The 27,687-nt window shown below is 50.8% G+C and overlaps 1 protein-coding gene across 3 annotated transcripts; it reads right to left on the bottom strand.

The window, feature by feature from the left end:
- Positions 1-27,687, bottom strand: LOC137305894 (egl nine homolog 1-like). Of its 3 annotated transcripts, XM_067974831.1 has the most exons (5): positions 26,272-27,687; positions 14,184-14,303; positions 13,069-13,205; positions 4,620-4,687; positions 1-2,472 (listed from the first exon to the last, which is right to left on the bottom strand). In XM_067974831.1, exons 1-5 carry the CDS (start codon positions 27,385-27,387, stop codon positions 2,426-2,428), a joined length of 1,488 nt encoding a protein of 495 aa, XP_067830932.1. In that variant the 5' UTR covers positions 27,388-27,687; the 3' UTR covers positions 1-2,425. The 3 variants fall into 3 exon arrangements, 2 of the variants coding, with proteins under 2 accessions (XP_067830932.1, XP_067830933.1); XM_067974832.1 differs by lacking the exon at positions 4,620-4,687; XR_010958775.1 differs by lacking the exons at positions 1-2,472; positions 4,620-4,687; positions 13,069-13,205 and adding an exon at positions 21,285-21,447 and having other exon boundaries at positions 14,213-14,303.

Here is a 27,687-nt window from a genome sequence, read left to right as displayed (position 1 = left end):
AAACTGTTCACTTTTAATCTGAAGTTAGGTTTTTTTCACTCTGATAGGACGCCAAGATCTGAAAAAGTGCTGGACCAGATGCAATTCATTTTATAAAATAAAACGGCAGACAACTTGAACGAACAGTTGTTTAGATTTAAACCCCCCCTAGAAAAGCACGGACTGGCAATAAATTCTCTCCCCTCCCTCCCCTTCCCCCAAATGAAAAACACTCATTCTGCAATGAATTTTCCCCCCAAAAATAGATACACTGCAAAACATGTGCAATTTAAATTGGTCAGGATCTGGGAGTCAATTTTATACGACTGTAGAATTCCACTCCTGTGCACGTCAACACACAGAGTCACCGCCGGGGCTGGTTTGGGGGGGAAGGCTGACATTGTTTTGTTAAATAGTCTAATGATAAGTGAGCTTCATTCAGGACCCTTCCCAAAGTCCCGCAGAAGTTGCGTGGGAATCACTCGGATTTCAGTTCCACAAAGTGTACGCAGGCATGTCACGTCATTCAGGACTCCTGGGAATTAGAAAAGGGCCTAATGTGCTTTCCGGGAAAATGAAGTTCATTCCGAGATCAAGCGGCCTGCGATGTAAAAACGTTCCTCCGCCCGATAGCCAGGCCCTGTGCCGAGGACAGTCTTCCAGTGAGATATCCTCTTAGCTACTCCCTGCACCGTCTGTCTCCTGCCTTCAGATTGCATGGGGGGGGGGGGCGGCGGGGGAGGGTCCGCAATTCCTCGGAGACAGCAGCCAAAGCCGAGACGGGATCCCAGCGCGACCCACTCACTGGGAAAACATGGCCCAACTTCAGTTCCAACAGCCCCACCAACCACACGTGACCTGCAGTCGGTAGAAGTGGGGTTGCCAACTCTGGCTGGATGTATTCCTGGAAGTGCCATCACATGACCTCCTCCCACCCCCCCCCCACACTCCTCCCACCCCCCCCCCAACATTGGTTGACCAACACGTCCATCCTCAGTGTCCCACCTTCCTCACGGCCAATTGAAAAGCGAACAGACTGCGTTTCTTGATTGGACGATTCTTGTCAGTCAACCATTGTTACTTCCCCAACTCCCAACATTTTTATAGAAGTGTTGAAGGGAAATTTTTTTTATAAACCATCCCTAGGATTTTTCTCCTGGGTGTTGCTCACAGCTGTGTCTGAGAGGTTAATCTTTAATTCCTGGAGAGTTGGCAACCCGAGGTATAAGGGACACAGCCGTACAGAAGGAGCAATGACCTTTAGACAAATAAACAAGGCCGCCTCGCTATAACTGAACAGAAAGCACGGATCGTGGGTGGGCACATCACTGAACTCCTCTCTTAAAGGGGAAGGCCCAGACATTAACAGCCCACTGCTCAAATCCACAGCCTGTCTGGAAATAGACAGATACCGAGCAACAGGGGCTGCATTTAATGACACCACTATTCCCTGGCAGAATGGAGGTGTTTGGGTAATATCCCATCAATCACACACTTCTGTAAGTGACTGGGATTGATTTTAAGCACGTAATTTGTATTCTGTAACTATCCTCCACTCACTGCATTTTTGCTGGAGAAATCACCCTGCTTTTATCAGGAGACGTTGCTGCAGTTTCGGTCATGAGTTCGGATTGCTGTAGTTTGTAGGGACTCTTTAGACTGTTTGCTGTAGGGCGCTGTTTAAATAAATTTTGTTTGCTGTAAAATGGACTGTTTGCTGTGAGTCCTGCCGTAAGCCCCGCCCTACCTCCAACTCATTGGCTGACACTCTGAACAAAGGGAGGAGTTTAGAGTGGAATATCCTGCATGCTGCGTTATCAGCAAATGCAGACCACATTTTACAGCTGTCATTTCTGTCTGAACTTTGCTATTGGCCAGCAAAGGAGGTGGTGGGAGAAGGAAGAGGCAATGCAGGGAGGAAGTTATTACATTCCCAGTGAAGCAAGAGAGCCCAGTTTACTCTGTACAAACACCAGCAGCTGAGTCAACAGAGCAAATGCCCCAAGCCTTGGAGAAGCAGGACACACGTTTGGAGATTTGGGGAGAGGCGGCCGTGGCAAAGCCCAAGATGGAGTTGTCAGCCAGGTCTGGAGTCTGGAGACTCGCCCGATACCCCCATCATTCCCAGCCGCTATTTTACGTGGGATGCACTGGGTTAGGGGCACAAAAAACCCCCCCAACCAAACGATCCCACCCGCTCACCGTCTACGTGTAATGGCCCATTATGGACAGCGAGGGGTGGGACACTGCTCGGCTGTAACCCGGGACCTGTTTGAAGGACGGATGGTCCAGTGCAGATTGAATCATGCTCGAGACGCAGCAGGGAGTCCATGTAGTTGGTGCAGCCGGACCGTGGGCAAACCCAAACCAGGAGATCGATCATCCAATAGCAGCTTGATATGTGCTCCATCCACTCATTGAGGCGGTTGGCCAGTCCAATGGCATCTTACGTTGTACTGGTCTGGGCGAATTGTAAGGCTTTCTGAGCAGCAGCTGGGAAGAAAGGAGGAGATGTTTTAAGGTGGCATGACAAGTCCATAGGTTTACAAAACACACACGGAATCCTGGGCTTTATCAATAAAGGCATCGAGTACAAAAACAAAGAAGTTATGCTAAACCTTTTATAAATCACTGGTTAGGCCTCAGCTGGAGTTTTGTGTCCAATTCTGGGCACCGCACTTTAGGAAGGATGTCAAGGCCTTAGAGAGGGTGCAGAGGAGATTTACTAGAATGGTTCCAGGGATGAGGGACTTCAGTTATGTGGAGAGACTGGAGGAGCTGGGATTGTTCTCCTCAGAGCAGAGAAGGTCAAGAGGAGATTTGATGGAAGTGTTCAAAATCATGAGGGGTTTTGACAGAGTAAATAAGGAGAAACTGTTTCCAGTGGCAGAAGGGTCAGTAACCAGAGGACACAGATTTAAGATAATTGGCAAAAGAACCAGAGGGGAGATGAGGAGAATTTTTTTTTTTTTTAACGCAGCGAGTTGTTCTGATCTGGAATGCGCTGCCTGAAAGGGCGGTGGGAGCAGATTCAATAATAACTTTCAAAAGGAAGTGAGATCTGTCATAGTCACAGGTTGTAAGGTCATCGTCTCATTGCTGTTTGTGGGATCTTGCTGTGCATCAATTAGCTCCCGCGTTTCCTACATCACAACAGTGACTACACTCTGTAAAGTACTTCATTGGCTGTAAAGCGCTTTGGGATATCCTGAGGTTGTGAAAGGCGCTATATAAATGCAAGTTCTTTCTACCTTTACTGGAGTATAGAGCGTGTGACATGTTTTGTTCAAAACTCTATTTTAAGGAGTTAGCTTGACTCAGTTGGTCACACCCCCAAGACAGAAAGTCCCACTCCCCGACTTGAGCATATGAATCTAGGGCTGACACTCCACTGCAGTACAGAAAGAGTTCTGCACTGTCAGAGCTACCCTCCTTTGGAGGCCTCGCTTGCCTGTCTCTGCGGCTCAGATGGACATTAAAAGATCCCAATGGAATATCGGAAGGACAGTGGGAGTTCTGCTGGTGTGTCCTGTTCCACACTCCCCCTTCAACCAACACCACCAAATACAGATTACCCGGGCCATTCACCCAATTTCTCTTATTGGGATCTTGCTGTGTTTGCCTGCATAACAGTCCCGGGATGTGAACGTTGCTGGCGAGGCCGGCATTTATTGCCCATCCCTAGTTGCCCCTTGAGAAGGTGGTGGTGAGCCGCCTTCTGTGTGGTGAAGGTTCTCCCACAGTGCTGTTAGGAATGGAGTTCCAGGATTTTGACCCAGCGACGATGAAGGAACGGCGATATATAAAGAAAGAAAGAACTTGCATTTATATAGCGCCTTTCACAACCTCAGGACGTCCCAAAGCGCTTTACAGTCAATGAAGTTCTTTTTGAAGTGCAGTCACTGTTGTAATGTAGGGAAACGCAGCAGCCAATTTGCGCACAGTAAGATCCCACAAACAGCAAACCCTGTTCCCATCGCACTTCCGGCAAAATTACGACGGCGGAGCAGGGACAGCTCAGAGGAAATTCCCGGCCAACTGTTACCCTGACTCCCTTGAAGGCTGACCGAGGAGTAACCGACCGAGGAGTAACCGACCGAGGAGTAACCGACCGAGGAGTAACCGACCGAGGAGTAACCGACCGAGGAGTAACCGACCCATTTTCTGGGCAGGTGGAGGAGATAAAACAAGGGAGGGAAATTCCAGATAAATTTCCGACTGATCATTTCACCCAGTAAGGAAGCTTGGTTTTAAATCACCTGGCAACTGGCCAGAGAGTAGGTGGTCACTGACAACTGATGAGGAGACCCTCAAATAAACATAAACGTACAAACCAAAACTACAAGTCATGCACAAAAATGCAGAATGACCCAGTGCTATTGCCCTCCGACTGCTCAGCTCAGGGTCTTTCAACCCCAACAGCAGCTCAATCAGCCAGCTGGGCCTTTCCATCCACACCCTCCCCCCACCACCCCAACTCACCCCTCCCATCTTATCAAAATTCACAGATTGGTTTGGAGAGCTCAGAAACCTGAAGACGTGAAAACTGGAAAGAAAAGATAAAAACTGGTAAATTGAAGCCCAAACTGAAACGTGCCCATTGAGCGAGAGCACAGGAGGAGGAAAGGCTCAGTCCGTACCCCTCTTGAATCTCTCTTTGGCTTTGATTCGCTCCTTCCCGTCAAAATACCAGACAGTAATGGCGTACCTGAGGAGAGAGGGAACAAGCTGGTCAGACATTAATCCTCATCTCAAACCTCAGAGGCTGAGGGGTTCTCCACAAAATCTGTTCAATCCTCACTTCTCACCCTTACACACTCGCACCCTTACACACTCGCACACCCACCCACACCCTTACACACCCACACCCTTACACCCACACAGTGTTGGGTCAGGGGATGTAATCTTGCTGGGTGGTAGTATGCTCCCTTTGAGTCAGAAGGTTGTGGGAAAAAGATTCACTCCAAAGGCTTGTGCACATTCTCTGGACGGAGACTCCAGTGCAGACCCGAGGGAGCGCCGCACTGTCGGTACCGAGGGAGCGCCGCACTGTCGGTACCGAGGGAGCGCCGCACTGTCGGTACCGAGGGAGCGCCGCACTGTCGGTACCGAGGGAGCGCCGCACTGTCGGTACCGAGGGAGCGCCGCACTGTCGGTACCGAGGGAGCGCCGCACTGTCGGTACCGAGGGAGCGCCGCACTGTCGGTACCGAGGGAGCGCCGCACTGTCGGTACCGAGGGAGCGCCGCACTGTCGGTACCGAGGGAGCGCCGCACTGTCGGTACCGAGGGAGCGCCGCACTGTCGGTACCGAGGGAGCGCCGCACTGTCGGTACCGAGGGAGCGCCGCACTGTCGGTACCGAGGGAGCGCCGCACTGTCGGTACCGAGGGAGCGCCGCACTGTCGGTACCGAGGGAGCGCCGCACTGTCGGTACCGAGGGAGCGCCGCACTGTCGGTACCGAGGGAGCGCCGCACTGTCGGTACCGAGGGAGCGCCGCACTGTCGGTACCGAGGGAGCGCCGCACTGTCGGTACCGAGGGAGCGCCGCACTGTCGGTACCGAGGGAGCGCCGCACTGTCGGTACCGAGGGAGCGCCGCACTGTCGGTACCGAGGGAGCGCCGCACTGTCGGTACCGAGGGAGCGCCGCACTGTCGGTACCGAGGGAGCGCCGCACTGTCGGTACCGAGGGAGCGCCGCACTGTCGGTACCGAGGGAGCGCCGCACTGTCGGTACCGAGGGAGCGCCGCACTGTCGGTACCGAGGGAGCGCCGCACTGTCGGTACCGAGGGAGCGCCGCACTGTCGGTACCGAGGGAGCGCCGCACTGTCGGTACCGAGGGAGCGCCGCACTGTCGGTACCGAGGGAGCGCCGCACTGTCGGTACCGAGGGAGCGCCGCACTGTCGGTACCGAGGGAGCGCCGCACTGTCGGTACCGAGGGAGCGCCGCACTGTCGGTACCGAGGGAGCGCCGCACTGTCGGTACCGAGGGAGCGCCGCACTGTCGGTACCGAGGGAGCGCCGCACTGTCGGTACCGAGGGAGCGCCGCACTGTCGGTACCGAGGGAGCGCCGCACTGTCGGTACCGAGGGAGCGCCGCACTGTCGGTACCGAGGGAGCGCCGCACTGTCGGTACCGAGGGAGCGCCGCACTGTCGGTACCGAGGGAGCGCCGCACTGTCGGTACCGAGGGAGCGCCGCACTGTCGGTACCGAGGGAGCGCCGCACTGTCGGTACCGAGGGAGCGCCGCACTGTCGGTACCGAGGGAGCGCCGCACTGTCGGTACCGAGGGAGCGCCGCACTGTCGGTACCGAGGGAGCGCCGCACTGTCGGTACCGAGGGAGCGCCGCACTGTCGGTACCGAGGGAGCGCCGCACTGTCGGTACCGAGGGAGCGCCGCACTGTCGGTACCGAGGGAGCGCCGCACTGTCGGTACCGAGGGAGCGCCGCACTGTCGGTACCGAGGGAGCGCCGCACTGTCGGTACCGAGGGAGCGCCGCACTGTCGGTACCGAGGGAGCGCCGCACTGTCGGTACCGAGGGAGCGCCGCACTGTCGGTACCGAGGGAGCGCCGCACTGTCGGTACCGAGGGAGCGCCGCACTGTCGGTACCGAGGGAGCGCCGCACTGTCGGTACCGAGGGAGCGCCGCACTGTCGGTACCGAGGGAGCGCCGCACTGTCGGTACCGAGGGAGCGCCGCACTGTCGGTACCGAGGGAGCGCCGCACTGTCGGTACCGAGGGAGCGCCGCACTGTCGGTACCGAGGGAGCGCCGCACTGTCGGTACCGAGGGAGCGCCGCACTGTCGGTACCGAGGGAGCGCCGCACTGTCGGTACCGAGGGAGCGCCGCACTGTCGGTACCGAGGGAGCGCCGCACTGTCGGTACCGAGGGAGCGCCGCACTGTCGGTACCGAGGGAGCGCCGCACTGTCGGAGGGTCGGTACCGAGGGAGCGCCGCACTGTCGGAGGGTCGGTACCGAGGGAGCGCCGCACTGTCGGAGGGTCGGTACCGAGGGAGTGCCGCACTGTCGGAGGTGCCGTCCTGCGTAAAGACATTAAACCAAGGCCCCGTCCGTCGTTCAGCTCCCTGGTACTATTTGAAAAGCGAGGAGTAGTTGGACTAAGTGTGTTGGACCCTTTCTATGGGTCTCATAGTATCAGGTTCTAAAATCGCCAATGAAACACTCCACAGTTTTAAAGTCCTTTTCTGAGCTTTATTTAATAGACATGAAACAGATCTCAGGTTACTGTGATATGAGAGACAAGGTCCTAACCTGGACCGAGTATTCCTGTTGGGGTCTACTCACTGGAGCTGCTCAAAATTACATAGAATTAACAGCACAGAAACAGGCCATTCGGCCCAACTGGTCTATCCCGGTGTTTATGCTCCACACGAGCCTCCTCCCTCCCTACTTCATCTCACCCTATCAGCATATCCTTCTACTCCTTTCTCCCTCATGTGTTTATCGAGCTTCCCTTTAAATGTATCTACACTATTCGCCTCAACTACTCCTTGTGTAAAATCTCACTATTCAAGCTCTAAAGTCACAGGTGTGCGTGTCTTCTGGTACATCTACCAGTTACTGGATTATACTGGAGGCGGAAGAAAAATAATCCTGTATAAGGCAAAAACTAAGACTAGCGAGTGTAAGTCTCTGTCCAGAGTACAATTACAGAAACAAATGCTTCAATTATCTCGTCCTTGACTCTATCAGACGGCACATTCTGCAGCTGGTTGTTGTTTAAAGTCCAGAATCTACTGTTCCTTCTGCAGGCCAATATTCCTCCCTCACATCAACCTGCCTCCTTCATCTCACTGGCTGTGTGTGGTTCTTGCCATGTGCAAAATGGACGCTGCCGTCACCCGCATAGCAACAGTCACTACGATTCAAAACTAAGGAGTTTTCTGTCAAATGCTTAGTGAGTCCCAGAAGATGCAATCAGGCGTTGTATTAAAGCAATTTCCTCCATTCTTTTCTTTACCGACTGTGACAGATCCTTAATCGTTTACAGCCAATAAAACCACTGAACTTTAGACAATTTGTAACATCATCTGAATCCTCCCGATTGTGTTTGTGTTTTGAACACTCAACTCTGACCCAACTGTTATCCCACATTATGTTCCTCCCCCTCTCCATTTTGTCCCCTCCTCTCCCGATGGTGCTGACAGGCTCGAGTATTGGTCACTCGGTATCTTAGGTCAGAAGCCATTTTTCCTGTGTGGACAGCAAGGGGGTCATTTTAACCCCCAAAAACGGGTGGGTGGGGGGCGGGTGGGAGGTTAAAACAACAACAACATACTGGAGCAGGACCCCATCCTGACCCCACTCGTCCACTTCTGGGTTTAACCCAGACGGGTCTGTCTGTGTTTGCACAGCAGACTCCAGGAAGTCCCAACCCCCAGAACTTAAAGGGGCAGTGTACCTCATTGAGATACACCTGGTACTTAATATTTTGTGCACTGAGAAACTTAAATGAATTTAACCTCACCTGTTGGGGTTTCCCATCACTTCCGATTCATGTCAGGTGAAAGCAGGCGGGAATGGCCAGACCCACGAGGTGAGTGAGTGCCTTTACTGCACTGCTTGTGGGCCCGGAGCAGGAGTGATTCATCCAGACCCAACAAGGTCACCTGGCCGACAGGACCCCTGCGATTGGCTGACCCCCCCCCCCCCCCCCCCAAGATGGTGGACCCCCCACCCACCTCCGACACTTCACCCGACTTCTGATCTCTCTTTGAGTGATCTCCCATCTCCGCCCGGTATCAGCAACCCCCACCCCCCCTCCACCATGTCCTCCTCTGCCCACGATCCCATCCTCCCTCTTCTCCAATCCCTGGCCTTCCCGCCCACAGCCAATCAATCAGGCTGGTTGCCGGTTGCCGGGTGTGAAGCCCGGGAGTAAAATTTTCTTGACCTAGATCGCGACCCTCCAACTCACCGTCCGGGTATCGCACCTGAAAATCTTCACCCCCGGTCCCTTCCCGGCTCGAGATCAAAATCATGCCCCAAGTGTCAGCAAGCTGAAGCACATCTCACCCCGCCCAACCCCGCCCAACCCCGCCCAACCCCGCCCAATCCTGCCCAATCCCGCCCAACCCCGCCCAATCCTACCCAACCCCGCCCATCACTGACACTATTAGAAAAAGAATTTCCATTTTCTTCTGTGACATCCAGACTTTATTGCCAAGGTCAATGTCACACAGAATCCTTTTCAGAAACTCCAGACTTAAGAGGTGGGCCCCACAGGAAGTGGGAAGAAAAAGCCTTGCAATGGTCAACAGTTAAAGAGGAACTGCTGACTCCCAGGATATTTAATGTTAAGGCTGAGGTTTAGAAGGAAAGCCCGATAAAGGAGGCCATTTAAATGGTCCAGGTACCGGCTCTGCCACATTGCATTGTGCAGCAGTTTGATTTAAAGCTCACCAGCACACCCTTTGTTTACGGTTCCTACAGCCGGAGACACCGTATCCGTCCTCCAGATTCCCGGAGGAAAGCGACTGGGGATTATATTTAGCTGGGAATGGCCGGCCTGCTGCTCCACTCAAACCACCAGCCACAGGAAAAGGCGCCTTCCTGCCTTGCAAGTGCTCTTAAAAAGGGGCCGCAATTCAGGGTCACTGATACAGGGGCTGCGAGACGGCTCTGGGATAACAGCTCGAGGAGACACTCTGTGGGAAAAGGACCCACAGACAAGAGGCAAGAGGCACTCGTCACATTAATCTCAAGGGCACCGAGATGTGGCTTTACAAAAAACAAAGACAGAGAGAAAGACAAAGAAAGAAAGGACCTGTCACGAGTGCTTTACACCCAATGAAATACTTTTGAAGTGTAGTCACTGTTGTAATGTAGGAAACGCCACAGTCAATTTGGGCACAGCAAGATCCCACAAACAACGTGATAATGACCGGATAATCTGATAAATATTGGCCAGAACACCGAGGAGAACTCCCCTACACTTCTTTGAATAGTGTGATGGGATCTTTTACCCACCAGTACTGTACCCCAGTGTTATACAGGGACAGACCTGTACCCACCAGTACTGTACCCGTGTTATACAGTGACAGACCTGTACCCACCAGTACTGTACCCGTGTTATACAGTGACAGACCTGTACCCACCAGTACTGTACCCGTGTTATACAGTGACAGACCTGTACCCACCAGTACTGTACCCGTGTTATACAGTGACAGACTTGTACCCACCAGTACTGTACCCCAGTGTTATACAGTGACAGACCTGTACCCACCAGTACTGTACCCGTGTTATACAGTGACAGACTTGTACCCACCAGTACTGTACCCCAGTGTTATACAGTGACAGACCTGTACCCACCAGTACTGTACCCCAGTGTTATACAGGGACAGACCTGTACCCACCAGTACTGTACCCCAGTGTTATACAGTGACAGACCTGTACCCACCAGTACTGTACCCGTGTTATACAGTGACAGACTTGTACCCACCAGTACTGTACCCCAGTGTTATACAGTGACAGACCTGTACCCACCAGTACTGTACCCCAGTGTTATACAGGGACAGACCTGTACCCACCAGTACTGTACCCCAGTGTTATACAGTGACAGACCTGTACCCACCAGTACTGTACCCGTGTTATACACTGACAGACTTGTACCCCCCAGTACTGTACCCCAGTGTTATACAGTGACAGACCTGTACCCACCAGTACTGTACCCCCGTGTTATACAGTGACAGACCTGTACCCACCAGTACTGTACCCCAGTGTTATACAGTGACAGACCTGTACCCACCAGTACTGTACCCCAGTGTTATACAGTGACAGACCTGTACCCACCAGTACTGTACCCCAGTGTTATACAGTGACAGACCTGTACCCACCAGTACTGTACCCCAGTGTTATACAGTGACAGACCTGTACCCACCAGTACTGTACCCCAGTGTTATACAGTGACAGACCTGTACCCCCCAGTACTGAACCCCAGTGTTATACAGTGACAGACCTGTACCCCCCAGTACTGAACCCCAGTGTTATACAGTGACAGACCTGTACCCCCCAGTACTGTACCCCAGTGTTATACAGTGACAGACCTGTACCCCCCAGTACTGTACCCCAGTGTTATACAGTGACAGACCTGTACCCACCAGTACTGTACCCCAGTGTTATACAGTGACAGACCTGTACCCACCAGTACTGTACCCCAGTGTTATACAGTGACAGACCTGTACCCACCAGTACTGTACCCCAGTGATATACAGTGACAGACCTGTACCCCCCAGTACTGTACCCCAGTGTTATACAGTGACAGACCTGTACCCACCAGTACTGTACCCCAGTGTTATACAGTGACAGACCTGTACCCACCAGTACTGTACCCCAGTGTTATACAGTGACAGACCTGTACCCACCAGTACTGTACCCCAGTGTTATACAGTGACAGACCTGTACCCACCAGTACTGTACCCCAGTGTTATACAGGGACAGACCTGTACCCCCCAGTACTGTACCCCAGTGTTATACAGGGACAGACCTGTACCCACCAGTACTGTACCCCAGTGTTATACAGTGACAGACCTGTACCCACCAGTACTGAACCCCAGTGTTATACAGTGACAGACCTGTACCCCCCAGTACTGTACCCCAGTGTTATACAGTGACAGACCTGTACCCCCCAGTACTGTACCCCAGTGTTATACAGTGACAGACCTGTACCCCCCAGTACTGTACCCCAGTGTTATACAGTGACAGACCTGTACCCCCCAGTACTGTACCCCAGTGTTATACAGTGACAGACCTGTACCCCCCAGTACTGTACCCCAGTGTTATACAGGGACAGACCTGTACCCACCAGTACTGTACCCCAGTGTTATACAGGGACAGACCTGTACCCACCAGTACTGTACCCCAGTGTTAAACAGGGACAGACCTGTACCCACCAGTACTGTATCCCAGTGTTATACAGGGACAGACCTGTACCCACCAGTACTGTACCCCAGTGTTATACAGTGACAGACCTGTACCCCCCAGTACTGTACCCCAGTGTTATACAGGGACAGACCTGTACCCCCCATACTGTACCCCAGTGTTATACAGGGACAGACCTGTACCCACCAGTACTGTACCCCCGTGTTATACAGTGACAGACCTGTACCCACCAGTACTGTACCCCAGTGTTATACAGTGACAGACCTGTACCCCCCAGTACTGTACCCCCGTGTTATACAGGGACAGACCTGGACCCACCAGTACTGTACCCCAGTGTTATACAGGGACAGACCTGTACCCACCAGTACTGTACCCCAGTGTTATACAGTGACAGACCTGTACCCCCCAGTACTGTACCCCAGTGTTATACAGGGACAGACCTGTACCCACCAGTACTGTACCCCAGTGTTATACAGTGACAGACCTGTACCCCCCAGTACTGTACCCCAGTGTTATACAGTGACAGACCTGTACCCCCCAGTACTGTACCCCAGTGTTATACAGGGACAGACCTGTACCCACCAGTACTGTACCCCAGTGTTATACAGGGACAGACCTGTACCCACCAGTACTGTACCCCAGTGTTATACAGTGACAGACCTGTACCCACCAGTACTGTACCCCAGTGTTATACAGGGACAGACCTATACCCCCCAGTACTGTACCCCAGTGTTATACAGGGACAGACCTGTACCCCCCAGTACTGTACCCCAGTGTTATACAGGGACAGACCTGTACCCCCCAGTACTGTACCCCAGTGTTAAAGAGGGACAGACCTGTACCCACCAGTACTGTACCCCAGTGTTATACAGGGACAGACCTGTACCCACCAGTACTGTACCCCAGTGTTATACAGGGACAGACCTGGACCCCCCAGTACTGTACCCCAGTGTTATACAGGGACAGACCTGTACCCTACCCCTCAGAATGCGATCTCCAGACTGCTCCTAAGTTTGGAAGAATTGTGGGGGTTACAGAGTTCGAGTATGAAAATAACACCCACCCACCATTGGACTTATTCAAATCCAAGTGACAACACGGCCATTGTACAAAATCAGCCCCTCTTCACCCCTCAACCCCTGCAACCCACTCCCCGAAACCACAAATACTTTCTCCCCCTCTGGTCACCTGGTGGCGAAGGCTGGTTTCACTTCATGAGGATTCCTTCGATCAGACCAGAAAATTAATAACCTGTCGAATAAAGGTTCAATGTTCGCAACCTCGGATCGATTTTCCGGAAATATCTGCAGCAAGCCGCCATGGACCTAGGGAGACAAAACCGGGGCCGTGAGAAAAATAACGGCCGCGGCAAATCGCAGCTCGCTTAATCCCAAATGGGGGAAGAGTGGCACACGGCACTACCCCATCCTAGAGTAACGGAATCAGATCGAGGTCGCAGCCCAGAGTAGCGAGACTCTCCTCCTTCTCCTGGTGCCAAGGGTCCTACATGAAAAGGTGAATGTGGCAGACTCTGTATCTAACCCTGTACCGGCCCCGGGAGTGTTTGATGGGACAGTGTAGAGGAAGCTTTACTCTGTATCTAACCCTGTACCTGCCCTGGGAGTGTTTGATGGGACAGTGTAGAGGGAGCTTTACTCTGTATCTAACCCTGTACCTGCCCTGGGAGTGTTTGATGTGGGAGGGTAATCTATTAAACAGTGAGCCCCACCGGGGTGAGTACAAATCATCTCAAGCTAAACGTAGCCCAATTACTCCAGGGAAACCTCTGCAAGAAAAATACTTTATTAGTAGATTTTAATCCAAAGTGTCCTGTTTCTGAAGATGGTCTAATATTTAACTCAGCTTATCAGTCGTTCACCACGGAGCAGCCACAGCTCAGACAGGAGCTACTTTTTGCCCGGATACGGGTTCCACGGGTGCTGGCCATCCTGCCCAAATTGTCATTCTTCGTGCCTGAGCCTGGACAGTGAGTGTCACAGACTATTCCGCCATGAGGAGATTAACTGAGCCCTGTCCTGTCCTGTCCTCAACCAACATCTAGATCTGCAGGAGACCGATCAGGAGTGGGAACCCTAGCCCACAGATCCCCACTGCGGCCTGGGTCATGAGGCCAATTGTAAAGCCCCAGATGAAAGCAGCTCATCACGAACCAAGGATTGAAGGTGGGCTCTTCCTTGTCCATATGGCTCAGTACCACTCTGGGGAGTTCACTCCTCCACCGAGCCCATCAAGCTCGAACATTAACTATGAAAAATAAAAGGAGTGAATCCAACGCTACTTACATTGATATCCCAGTTCCTGTTTAGGTAATAAATACATGTGACACAGCGCCCATCACCGTTCGGGTTGTCGATATGTCGGACGTAGCCAGTTCCGTGCCCAGGGTAACATGCCACCATTGCCTGGGGGAAAAGGACAATGTTGACTGTGGGTTAATAGTGTGGCCAAACCTTTCACAGCGAAACAACAATCAAACGAGTCTGAATGTACAGGCCGTCACTCGGGCAAGATGTTTGGGCAGAGTAGCCAGATCTTTACTCTTAACCGGCTGAATAAAGCAGAGTTCAGCAGAGTAAGAGTCACTTACAGTGTAACCACATGGCTGAGCTTTTCCCCCAGTCGCACAGTGAGTGACCCTTACCCTGAATAAACAGGGACTCTGTACAGTTACAGTGAGTGACCCTCACCCTGAATAAACAGGGACTCTGTACAGTTACACAGTGAGTGACCCTCACCCTGAATAAACAGGGACTCTGTACAGTTACAGTGAGTGACCCTCACCCTGAATAAACAGGGACTCTGTACAGTTACACAGTGAGTGACCCTCACCCTGAATAAACAGGGACTCTGTACAGTTACACAGTGAGTGACCCTCACCCTGAATAAACAGGGACTCTGTACAGTTACAGTGAGTGACCCTTACCCTGAATAAACAGGGACTCTGTACAGTTACAGTGAGTGACCCTCACCCTGAATAAACAGGGACTCTGTACAGTTACACAGTGAGTGACCCTCACCCTGAATAAACAGGGACTCTGTACAGTTACAGTGAGTGACCCTCACCCTGAATAAACAGGGACTCTGTACAGTTACACAGTGAGTGACCCTCACCCTGAATAAACAGGGACTCTGTACAGTTACACAGTGAGTGACCCTCACCCTGAATAAACAGTGACTCTGTACAGTTACACAGTGAGTGACCCTCACCCTGAATAAACAGTGACTCTGTACAGTTACAGTGAGTGACCCCCACCCTGAATAAACAGGGACTCTGTACAGTTACACAGTGAGTGACCCTCACCCTGAATAAACAGGGACTCTGTACAGTTACACAGCGAGTGACCCTCACCCTGAATAAACAGGGACTCTGTACAGTTACACAGTGAGTGACCCTCACCCTGAATAAACAGGGACTCTGTACAGTTACACAGTGAGTGACCCTCACCCTGAATAAACAGGGACTCTGTACAGTTACAGTGAGTGACCCTTACCCTGAATAAACAGGGACTCTGTACAGTTACAGTGAGTGACCCTCACCCTGAATAAACAGGGACTCTGTACAGTTACACAGTGAGTGACCCTCACCCTGAATAAACAGGGACTCTGTACAGTTACAGTGAGTGACCCTCACCCTGAATAAACAGGGACTCTGTACAGTTACACAGTGAGTGACCCTCACCCTGAATAAACAGGGACTCTGTACAGTTACACAGTGAGTGACCCTCACCCTGAATAAACAGGGACTCTGTACAGTTACACAGTGAGTGACCCTCACCCTGAATAAACAGGGACTCTGTACAGTTACACAGTGAGTGACCCTCACCCTGAATAAACAGGGACTCTGTACAGTTACACAGTGAGTGACCCTCACCCTGAATAAACAGGGACTCTGTACAGTTACACAGTGAGTGACCCTCACCCTGAATAAACAGGGACTCTGTACAGTTACACAGTGAGTGACCCTCACCCTGAATAAACAGGGACTCTGTACAGTTACAGTGAGTGACCCTCACCCTGAATAAACAGGGACTCTGTACAGTTACACAGTGAGTGACCCTCACCCTGAATAAACAGGGACTCTGTACAGTTACACAGTGAGTGACCCTCACCCTGAATAAACAGGGACTCTGTACAGTTACAGTGAGTGACCCTTACCCTGAATAAACAGGGACTCTGTACAGTTACAGTGAGTGACCCTCACCCTGAATAAACAGGGACTCTGTACAGTTACACAGTGAGTGACCCTCACCCTGAATAAACAGGGACTCTGTACAGTTACAGTGAGTGACCCTCACCCTGAATAAACAGGGACTCTGTACAGTTACACAGTGAGTGACCCTCACCCTGAATAAACAGGGACTCTGTACAGTTACACAGTGAGTGACCCTCACCCTGAATAAACAGGGACTCTGTACAGTTACACAGTGAGTGACCCTCACCCTGAATAAACAGGGACTCTGTACAGTTACACAGTGAGTGACCCTCACCCTGAATAAACAGGGACTCTGTACAGTTACACAGTGAGTGACCCTCACCCTGAATAAACAGGGACTCCGAACGGCAACACAGAAAAACCCTTGTCTTCCTGACACTCGTTACTATCTGGGTTCACACGTTGAAGAATGACCACTTGGTTGCGGTACCAGAGGCGGTCAGCAGCCGTGGCCCATACCCCAGCAAGAGTCAACACCTTCCGAATGTTTGATGGGACAGTGTAGAGGGAGCTTTACTCTGTATCTAACCCTGTACCTGCCCTGGGAGTGTTTGATGGGACAGTGTAGAGGGAGCTTTACTCTGTATCTAACCCTGTACCTGCCCTGGGAGTGTTTGATGGGACAGTGTAGAGGGAGCTTTACTCTGTATCTAACCCTGTACCTGCCCTGGGAGTGTTTGATGGGACAGTGTAGAGGGAGCTTTACTCTGTATCTAACCCTGTACCTGCCCTGGGAGTGTTTGATGGGACAGTGTAGAGGGAGCTTTACTCTGTATCTAACCCTGTACCTGCCCTGGGAGTGTTTGATGGACAGTGTAGAGGGAGCTTTACTCTGTATCTAACCCTGTACCTGCCCTGGGAGTGTTTGGTGCCAAGGCTGGGACAGTGGGTGTAAAATGGTTCACTTTGATAAACACAAAAAAAAAACTTAAAAAGGGGGATTTCTTATTTTCAGAGAAAGGAAATGGCCCTAATTAATATTAACGCCTGTGAATAATAAGTATTTTGTTCAAATGGCCAGTTGAGATGAAATCAGGAAAGTGGCCCAGGAAGGTTATTAAAACCTGACAACAGGAAGGAGCTGAAATAAATTGTGATGTTACAAGTATAAACGTACAGGATAGATGGGGTGAGGGAGGCCAGTGGCCCTTTCAATATTCAACTGTTTCTTAAAATGTTTGCAAGGTTTTTTTCCTCCAGTATCCTATCCTGAGCCATGTGTCAATCGCTCTTTGTCAGCTTGGCTCAGTGGGTAGCACTCTCACCTCCAAAGCAGGAGGTTGTGGGTGAACACCCAGAGACGTGAGCACAAAGTCTAGGCTGCCAATCCCAGTGCAGTTACTGAGGGAGAGGGGCCTCGGTTTAACGTCTCTTTCGAATGAGACGTTAAACCGAGGCCCCGTCTGCCCTCTCAGGCGGATGTAAAAGATCCACGGCACTATTTCGTCGAAAAGCAGGGGAGTTCTCCCCGATGTCCTGGCCCATATTTATCCATCAACCAAAGTCACTAAAACAGATTAACTGGACATTCAAATCATCTACGGTTTATGGGACCTTTATAACAATCGTGATTACACTTCACAAGTATTTCATTGGCTGTAAAGCGCTTTGGGACTACCTGAGGATGTGAGAGGCGCTATATAAATGCAAGTTCTTTCTTTCTTTGTGAGAAGAACTTTCTAACATCAGTGCTATATCTGCCTTTCACGAGTTTGAACCTTGCGCTACTGTCATGGTTCAGTATGAAGCAATGTTCTGGAGTGACTTTGCCTGATCCAGGCACTATCCTGGATACTTCCTGGAGGCCCAGTTTCAGTCACTGCCCTTCAAGGTTAAACACCCCATGTACAGAGCCGTTCTAAAAGAAAGCAACTTTTTATACTGAGCCCATGCACAATACTCTACGTAGAAACTAGCTAACAGCCACAAATAACAGCACTTCAAGAGGTTTCAGTGATGGGATGCTATATTAAGGTATCCCAACTACTGGCCCACACTACAAGGCTGTTAATATGAGAACAATTGTTTGTGAGGCACACAGAGCAACAATGAAAATAACAAAACATTTTTTTATGTTTTGTTTGTCAAACTTTGCTCCCAGCCCACACCGTCTGTCTGGGCACTCGGCAGTCCAAGCTTGTCAGGAAATTCCCAAGGCCCCCAATCACTCACTTAACACGCGAGGGATAAGGACCAAGGACCCATTCTTGAGGGATCGCCAAGGTCCAAAACAATGACAGGTGTTAAACTCCCAGCTAGCAGCCTCTGAATAAATAAAACAACAGCTCCGTTCCAGACTTCCTCAGGAGTGTTTCCCGGTTATTCCTTTACGTGTGTGCGTTTGTTCGATGGCCGGTGAGGGGTTACTGAAGGAAAGTTATGCTCGGAGATGCTGCAGCGAGGCCGAGATCCAACGAGATACTTTACTGAAAATTACAGCGGAAAAATCCCCTCAGTCAACCTCCCCTCTCCCCAGAGCTGCACGGTCTCCTCCCAATCTCTGGCCATATCTCAAATGATAAGTGGCAGCTTTAATTTTCCCAGTGCCTTCGCACTGACTCTTGGCTGGGGCACAGTTTTCCGGTCAAGCCCCCACCCCAGTTCCTCACTCAAATTCCCACTCTCCACACGCAGGTTTAAATGGGCATCTCAGCCAATTCTGACCTTCCCCTCGGTGCCAGACGAGCCTCTCCCCCCCCTCCTCACCACCGTGGTCAAATGCCCTGCCGAGGGTCACAGTCTGGGGGTTGCCTGAGGGGTGGCCGTTCCAGGGAGGCACCAGGGAGGCTGCTGGATCCCATTAACCTGAGCCCCAGTGAGAGTCGACATCTTTCAGAAAGAAGGGGTCATCGGACCAGACACCCGTTCACTTCAATGAAAACAAAAACAGAGATGTGTAACATAGAATTACATTGAATGTACAGCACAGAAACAGGTCATTCGGCCCAACAGGTCTATGCCGGTGTTTATGCTCCACACGAGCCTCCTCCCTCCCCTCTTCATTTCCCCCTCATGTGTTTATCGAGCTTCCCCTCGAGTGTATCTACACTATTCACCTCAACTACTCCTTGTGGGAGCGAGTTCCACATTCTCACCACTCTCTGGTGTTTAACTAACTTGATAGAGTTTTTTGATGAGGTAACAGAGGCAGTAGATGAGGGCAGTGCGGTTGATGTGGTGAATAAGGACTTTCAAAAGGCGTTTGATAAAGTGCCGCATAATCTTGTCATCAACACTGAAGGCCATGGAATAAAAGGAGCAGTAGCAGCATGGTTACAGAATTGGCTAAGTAACAGGAAACAGAGAGTAATGGTGAACGGTTGTTTTTCGGACTGGAGGGAGGTGTACAGTGGTGTTCCCCAGGGGTCAGTGCTGGAACCACTGCTTTTCTTGATATATATTCATGTCTTGGACTTGGGTGTACAGGGCACAATTTCAAAATTTGCAGATGACACTACACTTCCAAGTTTTGTGAACAGCGAGAAGGATAGTGATAGACTTCAAGAGGATATAGACAGGCTGGTGGAATGGGCGGGCACGTGGCAGATGAAATTTAACCCAGAAAAATGTGAAATGATACATTTCGTAGGAAGAACGAGGAGAGGCAATATAAACTAAAGGGCACAATTCTAAAAGGGGTACAGGAACAGGGAGATCTGGTGGTATATGTGCACAAATCATTGAAGGTGGCAGGGCAGGTTGAGAAAGCTGTTAAAACAGCATACGGGATCCTGGGCTTTATAAATAGAGGCAGAGAGTACAAAAGCAAGGATGTCATGATGAACCTTTATAAAACACTGGTTCGACCACAACTGGAGTATTGTGTCCAGTTCTGGGCACCGCACTTTAGGAAAGATGTGAAGGCCTTAGAGAGGGTGCAGAAGAGATTTACTAGAATGATTCCAGGGATGAGGGACTTCAGTTACGGGGATAGACTGGAGAAGCTGGGGTTGTTCTCCTTGGGACAGAGACGGTTGAGAGGAGATTTGATCGAGGTATTCAAAATCATGAAGGGTCTAGACAGAGTAAATAGAGAGAAACTGTTCCCATTGGTGGAAGGGTCAAGAACCAGAGGACACAGATTTAAGGTGATTGGCAAAAGAACCAAAAGTGACATGAGGAAAAACTTTTTTACTCAGCGAGTGGTTAGGATCTGGAATGCACTGCCCGAGGGGGTGGTGGAGGCAGATTCAATCATGGCCTTCAAAAGGGAACTGGATAAGTACTTGAATGGAAAAAATTTGTAGGGCTACGGGAATAGGGTGGGGGAGTGGGACTAGCTGGACTGCTCTTGCATCGAGCCAGCATGGACTCGATGGGCCGAATGGGCTCCTTCCATGCTGTAACCTTTCTATGATTCTATAAAGAGGTTTCTCCTGAATTCCTTATTGGATTTATTAGTGACTATCTTATATTTATGGCCTCTAGTTTTGGACACCCCCACAAGTGGAAACATCGTCTCTACGTCTCTATCAGGTCTCCCCTCAGCCTTCTCTTTTCTAGAGAAAAGAGCCCCAGCCTGTTCAATCTTTCCTGATAGTTACAACCTCTCAGTTCTGGTACCATCCTTGTGAATCTTTTCGCCAGTGCCTCCATATCTTTTTTGTAATATGGAGACCAGGACTGTGCCCGGTAACGGGGGGGGGCAGTCCGATATTATCCGTTTTACACTATCGCCAGAAGTCAAAATGACCCCCCAATCAGTCGGTGGGTAATTGGGGGTGGGTGGGGGGAGACTTGAAGGGCTACGGTTGAAACAATGACGGGATTAAATAACTCCACCACCGACAATGCCAATGAAGGTACAATCATTAAAAAGGAAGATACTTTTTATGTTTTAGAGTGTCCAATTAAGAGGTAGCAAAGAGCTGAATGATTCACAAAGATAAGCATAAAAGAGAGAGGGGCCATCAGCTCAACATTCCATTAAAAACCTATCACGATTTTCTGCTGGCAGTGCCCTATCCACAGCCCGTTCCAGATACTGATCAGCCTCCCAGTGACAAACTACTCCCTGACGTCAGCCCTGAACTTGCCTTTGTTATTAGTTTGTACCCTCGTCCCTTGTCCTAAACTCTAATAATGTTCTTAGTATTCTGTTATCTCTCTACAAGGTCATTTGGTCCTTTTGAAGGCTGAAGAGTTCAACAAACAACCCCGAGATCCTCACCACGTCTGGCACAGTATCCCAGCCGTCAGCACCGAAGGAAAAATCTGCAGCAATACATTAATTCCCCACACACTGTACGCAGTTACTGCGGTAACCGGGAGCATTTTCCTTTGTATTCTCTGTTCCTGCCAAACAGCTTCCAGGGTAGGAAAAAAAATAAAACCTGGAAGGAGATGAAGGGAGGTTTGGGGGGGGGGTGGGGGAGGGATGGTCAAAAGAGAGAAGGATAAAAAAACCACAATTGAAGCCAAGTTACGGCCTATTTTTCCTCGCAGAAATTCAGCCTTTCTGCCTCGCTGACTCACAGAAACTGCTAAATGGGCAAAGTCTCTTGAAAGAAACAATGACTTGCTTTTACGGTGCATCTTATCAGGTCTCTCAAACATCTCAGTGTTTCAACTGATTCGTACAATTTGATGTGACTTATGTAGGCGAATGGGGGCAGCCATTTTGTGCACAACAGGATCCCATATCTAGGATCTTGGGTTAAAAATTACTGCTGAGTCTGGTTTTGGTGGCGTTGGTCGAGGGAGGTATGTTGGCCAGGGCACTGGGAGAGCACCATGACTCTTCAAAAGTGCCTTGGGATCTTTTAACTAGGGTGGGCAGATGGGGCCTTGGTTTAACCCCTCATTCGAAGGACAGCCATACAGCACAGAAACAGGCCATTCGGTCCATGCCGGTGTTTATGCTCCACACGAGCCTCCTCCCTCCCCTCTTCATCTCACCCTATCAGCATATCCTTCTATTCCTTTCTCCCTCATGTGTTTATCCAGCTTCCCTTTAAATCCATCTATGAATTTACGACGCATTGACTCATCCATACACTCCTCAGTACTGCACCGGAATGTCAACCTGGTTTATGCCCTGGAGTGGGCCTTGAACCCACAACCTTCAGATTCAGGAGGTGACAGTGTGACCGACCGAGCCCAGCGACCAACCTGGGCTGAACGAATTACGGATCCAAAGTTCAAAATGCCAATTACTTTGCAGACCCATCCCAAATGGGAGGAGTTGTAAACCAAAACCTGTGATTGGTTTTGAGGTGCAGTGTATAATACATTCTGCCCTCCCATTTCTCAAGAGGCTGGTTAATAAAACCCTTTGTTTTGTCCCCCCGCTTAGCTCCTATAGACACCAATCGTGGCCATTGGCACTGTCCAGGCTACCACATGAATGAGGTATCATGAGGCTGCCAGTGAACAGTAGGCCCAACATTCAGTGAAACCAGTGCCACTCACCGGGCCACGGTTAACCATAAGCCACTGGGTAAGACTCGCTCCCTGTCAAGAAAAGAGAAAAAAAGAGAAAAGGGAAAAGAACGACAGAAGGACAGAACTATCATTTCTATAGCGCCTTTCATGACCTCAGGAAATGTAGGAAATGCAGCAGCCAATTTGCGCACAGCAAGATCCCAGAAACAGCAATGTGATAATGACCAGATAACCTGATTTTAGGCGCTGGTTGAGGGATAAATACCGGCCCCAGGACAAATTCCCTTGCTTCAAGGCCAACCTCAGAAGACTGCCCTCTATTGCATGAGTGTGGCATTTTTTTCAAGCACACTTTAGGGGCAGCGTTAAATAAGAAATAAGGAATAGGAGCAGGAGTAGGCCATACGGCCCCTCGAGCCGGCCCCGCCAATCAATCAGATCACGGCTGATGTTGTGTTGTGGTCCTGTGAGGACAGACTTTCATCTCTGGGCTGGACTTGAACCCAGGTCCCAGAGGTGAAAGGCCATCGTCCAACTCACTGCACCACCCAGTTCCTGGTGTGATTTTTGTTTATTTTTACTTAGTGTATCGGGTGTGTGCGGTCTAAGCTCAGAGACAGTACCGGAAGGTGTGAAATGTTTGGTGCTATTATTGTGTTTTTCCGGCGATGTTTCCAGCATTGTGTCCTTGTGGTGGGACAGCTCAGCCTGGGGTTCCCTGGGCTACCAGCTGGCGGAGGCAGAAGTGTGGCAGCTTCAATGCGGTCAGATTGTATAAAAGTGCAGTGAGTTGTGTCGGCCGATGTTGTAGCCGGGGTTGAGGGAGGAATATTGTCCAGGGCACCAGGAGAATGTGCAGCTGATAATCAAATAGTGCCACCTATGTAGGGGGGCTAGGCCCTGATTTAACGTGACATCTGAAGGATAACCTTTGCACTCTGACCCCCTCGCACTGCAGGTAATTCACAATTTTTAAGAAAATATCAGGTATACTTGAGGTGGTAAGAAGTCATACAGCTCAGGAGGCCATTCAGCCCATTGTGCCTGTACTGGCTCTTTGAAAGAGCTATCCAATTAGTCCCACACCCCCTGCTCTTTCCCCATAGCCCTGCAAATTTTTCCCCTTCAAGTATTTATCCAATTCCCTTTTGAAAGTTATTATTGAATCTGCTTCCACCGCCCTTTCAGGCAGCACATTCCAGATCAGAATAACTCGCTGCGTAAAATAATCTTCTCATCTCCCCTCTGATTCTTTTGCCAATTATCTTAAATCTGTGTCCTCTGGTCACCGACCCTCCTGCCACTGGAAACAGTTTCTCCTTATTTACTCCATCAAAACCCCTTCATGATTTTGAACACTTTGATTAAATCTCCCCTTAACCTTCTCAGCTCTAAGTAGAACAATCCCAGCTTCTCCACATAACTGAAGCCCCTCATCCCTCTGGTAAATCTCCTCTGCACCCTCTGACATCCTTCCTAAAGTGTGATGTAATCAAGTTTGTTTTGCCAACAGCCCAGCAAGGCCTCATCTTTGGAAGCCAGTTCAAAAGAGATTTCAGATCAGAGAGGGGGGGGGGGAAAAAAGATAAAATAAATGCAAAAAAAAAATCACATCACAAGCTCGTTGCACAAAGGTTCCCCAAACCTTTACTGAGATCAAACCAGTCTGCATTGTGCACTTTCCTCTGGGTCAAACTGAAGAGCAACTACACTCGGTCCATAATCCCAAAAGGAGCTCAGGGAAGTGGCCGCTGGCCAGTGCTCCCTTTGTTCAGGAGGTCACGGCACTGGAATTTCATGATGTAATAGGAAGGAGAAAACAGCCCCCTCCCCTCCAGAGCGCTGCACTGTCGGAGGTGCCGTCTTTCGGATGAGACGTTAAACCGAGGCCCCGTCTGCCCCTCTCCGGTGAATGTAAAAGATCCCATGGTGCTATTTCGAAGAAGGGCAGGGGAGTTCTCCCCGGTGTCCTGGGGCCAATATTTATCCCTCAAACAACATCACTAAAACAGATTATCTGATCATTGTCACATGTCTGTTTGTGGGATCTTGCTGTGCGCAAATTAGCTGTCGCTTTTCCCACATTACAATAGTGACTACACTTCAAAAAATACTTCATTGGCCGTAAAGCGCTTTGGGACATCCTGAGGTTGTGAAAGGAGCTTTCTTTTTAGGAATTCCAGTGCTGTCCACCCTGTAGTACTGTGCCAGTCTTCATGTGTCAACCTAGATAGTGAGTGTTGGGGGGGGGTGGGGGGACACTATTCTACCAAGGGTGGCCTCACAGGCAAGCCTGATCCTGCCCTCAGTCGACGTTTACGAGATTATTTCCAGCGGGAGTCGCTGAAATCAGCTGATAATTCTCCCTCCTTAGCGAGAGGTACTGAAGTAAACTGTAGAGCTGCCGATCGCGTTACCTGCGGAGATGAGCCAACTCAGTACAGACAGGGCAGCCCACTGGGGACCCTCAGTAACACATCAGGCAATGTGCGTCTGATAATTGTACCTGCTAAGCCTCGAGGGGAATTATAACCCGGTTAGATAAACAGATTAGTTAGAGGAAAAAAAAGTGCATGATCTCCAAATATTAGGAATGGATTAAAAAGAGAGGAGGGCCCTTTATTTCCTACTGGTTTCTTTCTTCAGACCTTGAGGAACAGCTGGGGATTTATCAGCATCTGCCAATCTACAAAGAAAGAAACAAACCCTGATCCTCTAATTGGCCTCAGGATGAGCCTATTTCTACCAATTATGCACAACACACGGCGCAGTGCTGCTGCTGTGATAAACGATTGACTCCCTCACAAGCAATGGCAAGGGAGACAGACAAAAATACACATGTGCACGCGCACACACATGCACACGCGCACGCACGCACGCACACGCACACACACACACACGCGCACGCACACACACAGGCACGCACACACGCACGCACACACGCACGCACACACGCACGCACGCACACACACGCACACACGCACGCACGCACACACGCGCACGCACGCGCACGCACGCGCACACACGCACGCACACACACGCACGCACACACACGCACGCACACACACGCACGCACACACACGCACGCACACACATGCACACACACACGCACACACACACACACGCACACACACGCAGTAACAGATCTGCTGTGATGTTGCTCACAAGTCAAACCATACACCTTGTTGTAAGGACTGGAGAGTTATACTATATAATGGACAGTGTATTATCCTGCTGCTAAGGTGTAGCGGTGTCCTTTTCAAGCAAAAAAGTCTGATTAATTGTTTTGGTCAATCAGTTTAATTGTCGTTTGGTCAGGGGACTTTGCCAATTGGAAAGAGCTTGTAAATTTCAGGCTCCAGGTTAACCAGTGCCTTTCTTTCTCTTTGTTGTGTGTCCCACATCTGTAATATTTACATATACACACATTAAAAAGGCAACAGGACAACAGGCTGCCAACACACAGTCTAGACTCAGACATGAGGAACCAGCACAAACCGGACCCCAGTCGGTCCCTAAGGAATGGGAGGGGAGAGTGGAGGTGATGGGGGGACAAATTTCCTTCCTCTCTCCCTGCTCCCATCCATTAATGCGTGCATCATAATAACTTATAATACAGCAGTACTGCTGCAAATTTTATGAATAAAGTATATTTTTTGAAAAAAAAAATAATAACTTATAATACATTACTTGTGACAGCTGGAAGAAAATGGGAGTCTAGGAGTGTTTAGTGTTGCAGTCAGGAGCCCTTGGTCCAGGGACTTCCTTCTTACCTTGGTTCTCCCGTTAATCATGTAGTTCCCGAGTCTCCCCACGCTGTAGATGATCAGTTCGTCAATCCTGGCCATCAATAGCCCAATGTTGGCGCAGGCCTCCTCTTTCCCGTCCACCCAGGCGATCTTATCGCCTCTGATGTTCCTGGTGGGGATACTGAGTGGACTGACCACCTTCCCGTCCATCAGGGTCCCATTCTGATGGAGGGACAGCACCTCCAGGAGAATTTTATTGCCCAACGCCTCCCCTAGAAAATTGTCTTTGACACAAATCCCATAGCAGTTCATACAGGGCACAATGTACTTATTGACCAGTTCCTGGGTCTGGGGTCTCAGCTGCATGTCCTGCACCGTTCTGCTCAACTCGTCGTTGCCCTGGCAGCCCAAGGGGGTGATATTATCATCTTCCACCTTCTTCCTTTTGGCATCCTTGCAGGAACAGGGGGGCTCAGCGTAGCCGTTGATCAAACTCGAACTCCCATCGGTGTCCCCGTTCTCCAGCCTCCTCCTCTTGTGGCACAGATGGGGGTTGGCATCACAGCCCCCCTCGATGCCTCCTCCCTGCCACATGGGGGGACCTGGCATCAAACGGGGGCCCTCCCCGTTATCCAAGGGTCTTCCCCTGTAACTGATACCCGGAGTCTCCTGGCTGGCGGAGAGGGAGTCAAGGATGGGGTCGAGGGTGAGCAGGAGGTCCCGATGAGGAGGAGGAGGAGGAGGATGGAGGGGGAGATGCCTCCTTGCCCCACTGGTGCCAGCGGACACTGGACCCAGCTGTGAGGACACTGGACCCAGGGGGGTGCCCGCGGACACTGTATCCAGCTGCGAGGACACTGTATCCAGCTGCGAGGACACTGTATCCAGCTGCGAGGACACTTTGTCTCCAGCGCTGCCCCTGGCAGCCGAAGCCGGACACAGGAGCTCGCAAGTCGGACCGCAAGCCGCCACCGGCTCGCTGCTGAAACCCTCCAGACCCATCCGCACACCTTCCGACTCGGCGCGGTCCCAAGCCCCGGGACGTGGCTCTATTTGCCGGCGGGCCGGGCACGGGGCGACCCTTCTGCAAACATGCAACGCCCGCCGCCGTCTTAAACCCTCCGGCTGCGGATCCGCCATCTCAGCTCACGTCCCCGGGCCCGGGCCATGACTTTCCAAAATCCCGGCCGCCCTGTGACTGCGGAAAATGTGCATCTCATTCTAAAGAGTTTGCCCAGTTACACGGCATCAGTTCCTCACTGAAAGAGTGTGGATTCTTTTTTTTTTATAAAGAAAAAAACCTTAATCTTCTTTGCAAATTGCAACCGGCCGCGGCCTCCCGTGCGTTGCATTTAATTTATTGCACGGATTCGGAATTGCATTCCCCGGAGGAGGAGTCGGACAGCGAGCCCCGGAACCCCGCCACCTTTTCTCCATCAG

This window comes from Heptranchias perlo, chromosome 41 (genome assembly GCF_035084215.1).
Source record: "Heptranchias perlo isolate sHepPer1 chromosome 41, sHepPer1.hap1, whole genome shotgun sequence".
NCBI lineage: Eukaryota > Metazoa > Chordata > Chondrichthyes > Hexanchiformes > Hexanchidae > Heptranchias > Heptranchias perlo.
Note: the sequence above shows the minus strand (reverse complement) of the source record. Positions and strands in the feature narration are given on the sequence as shown.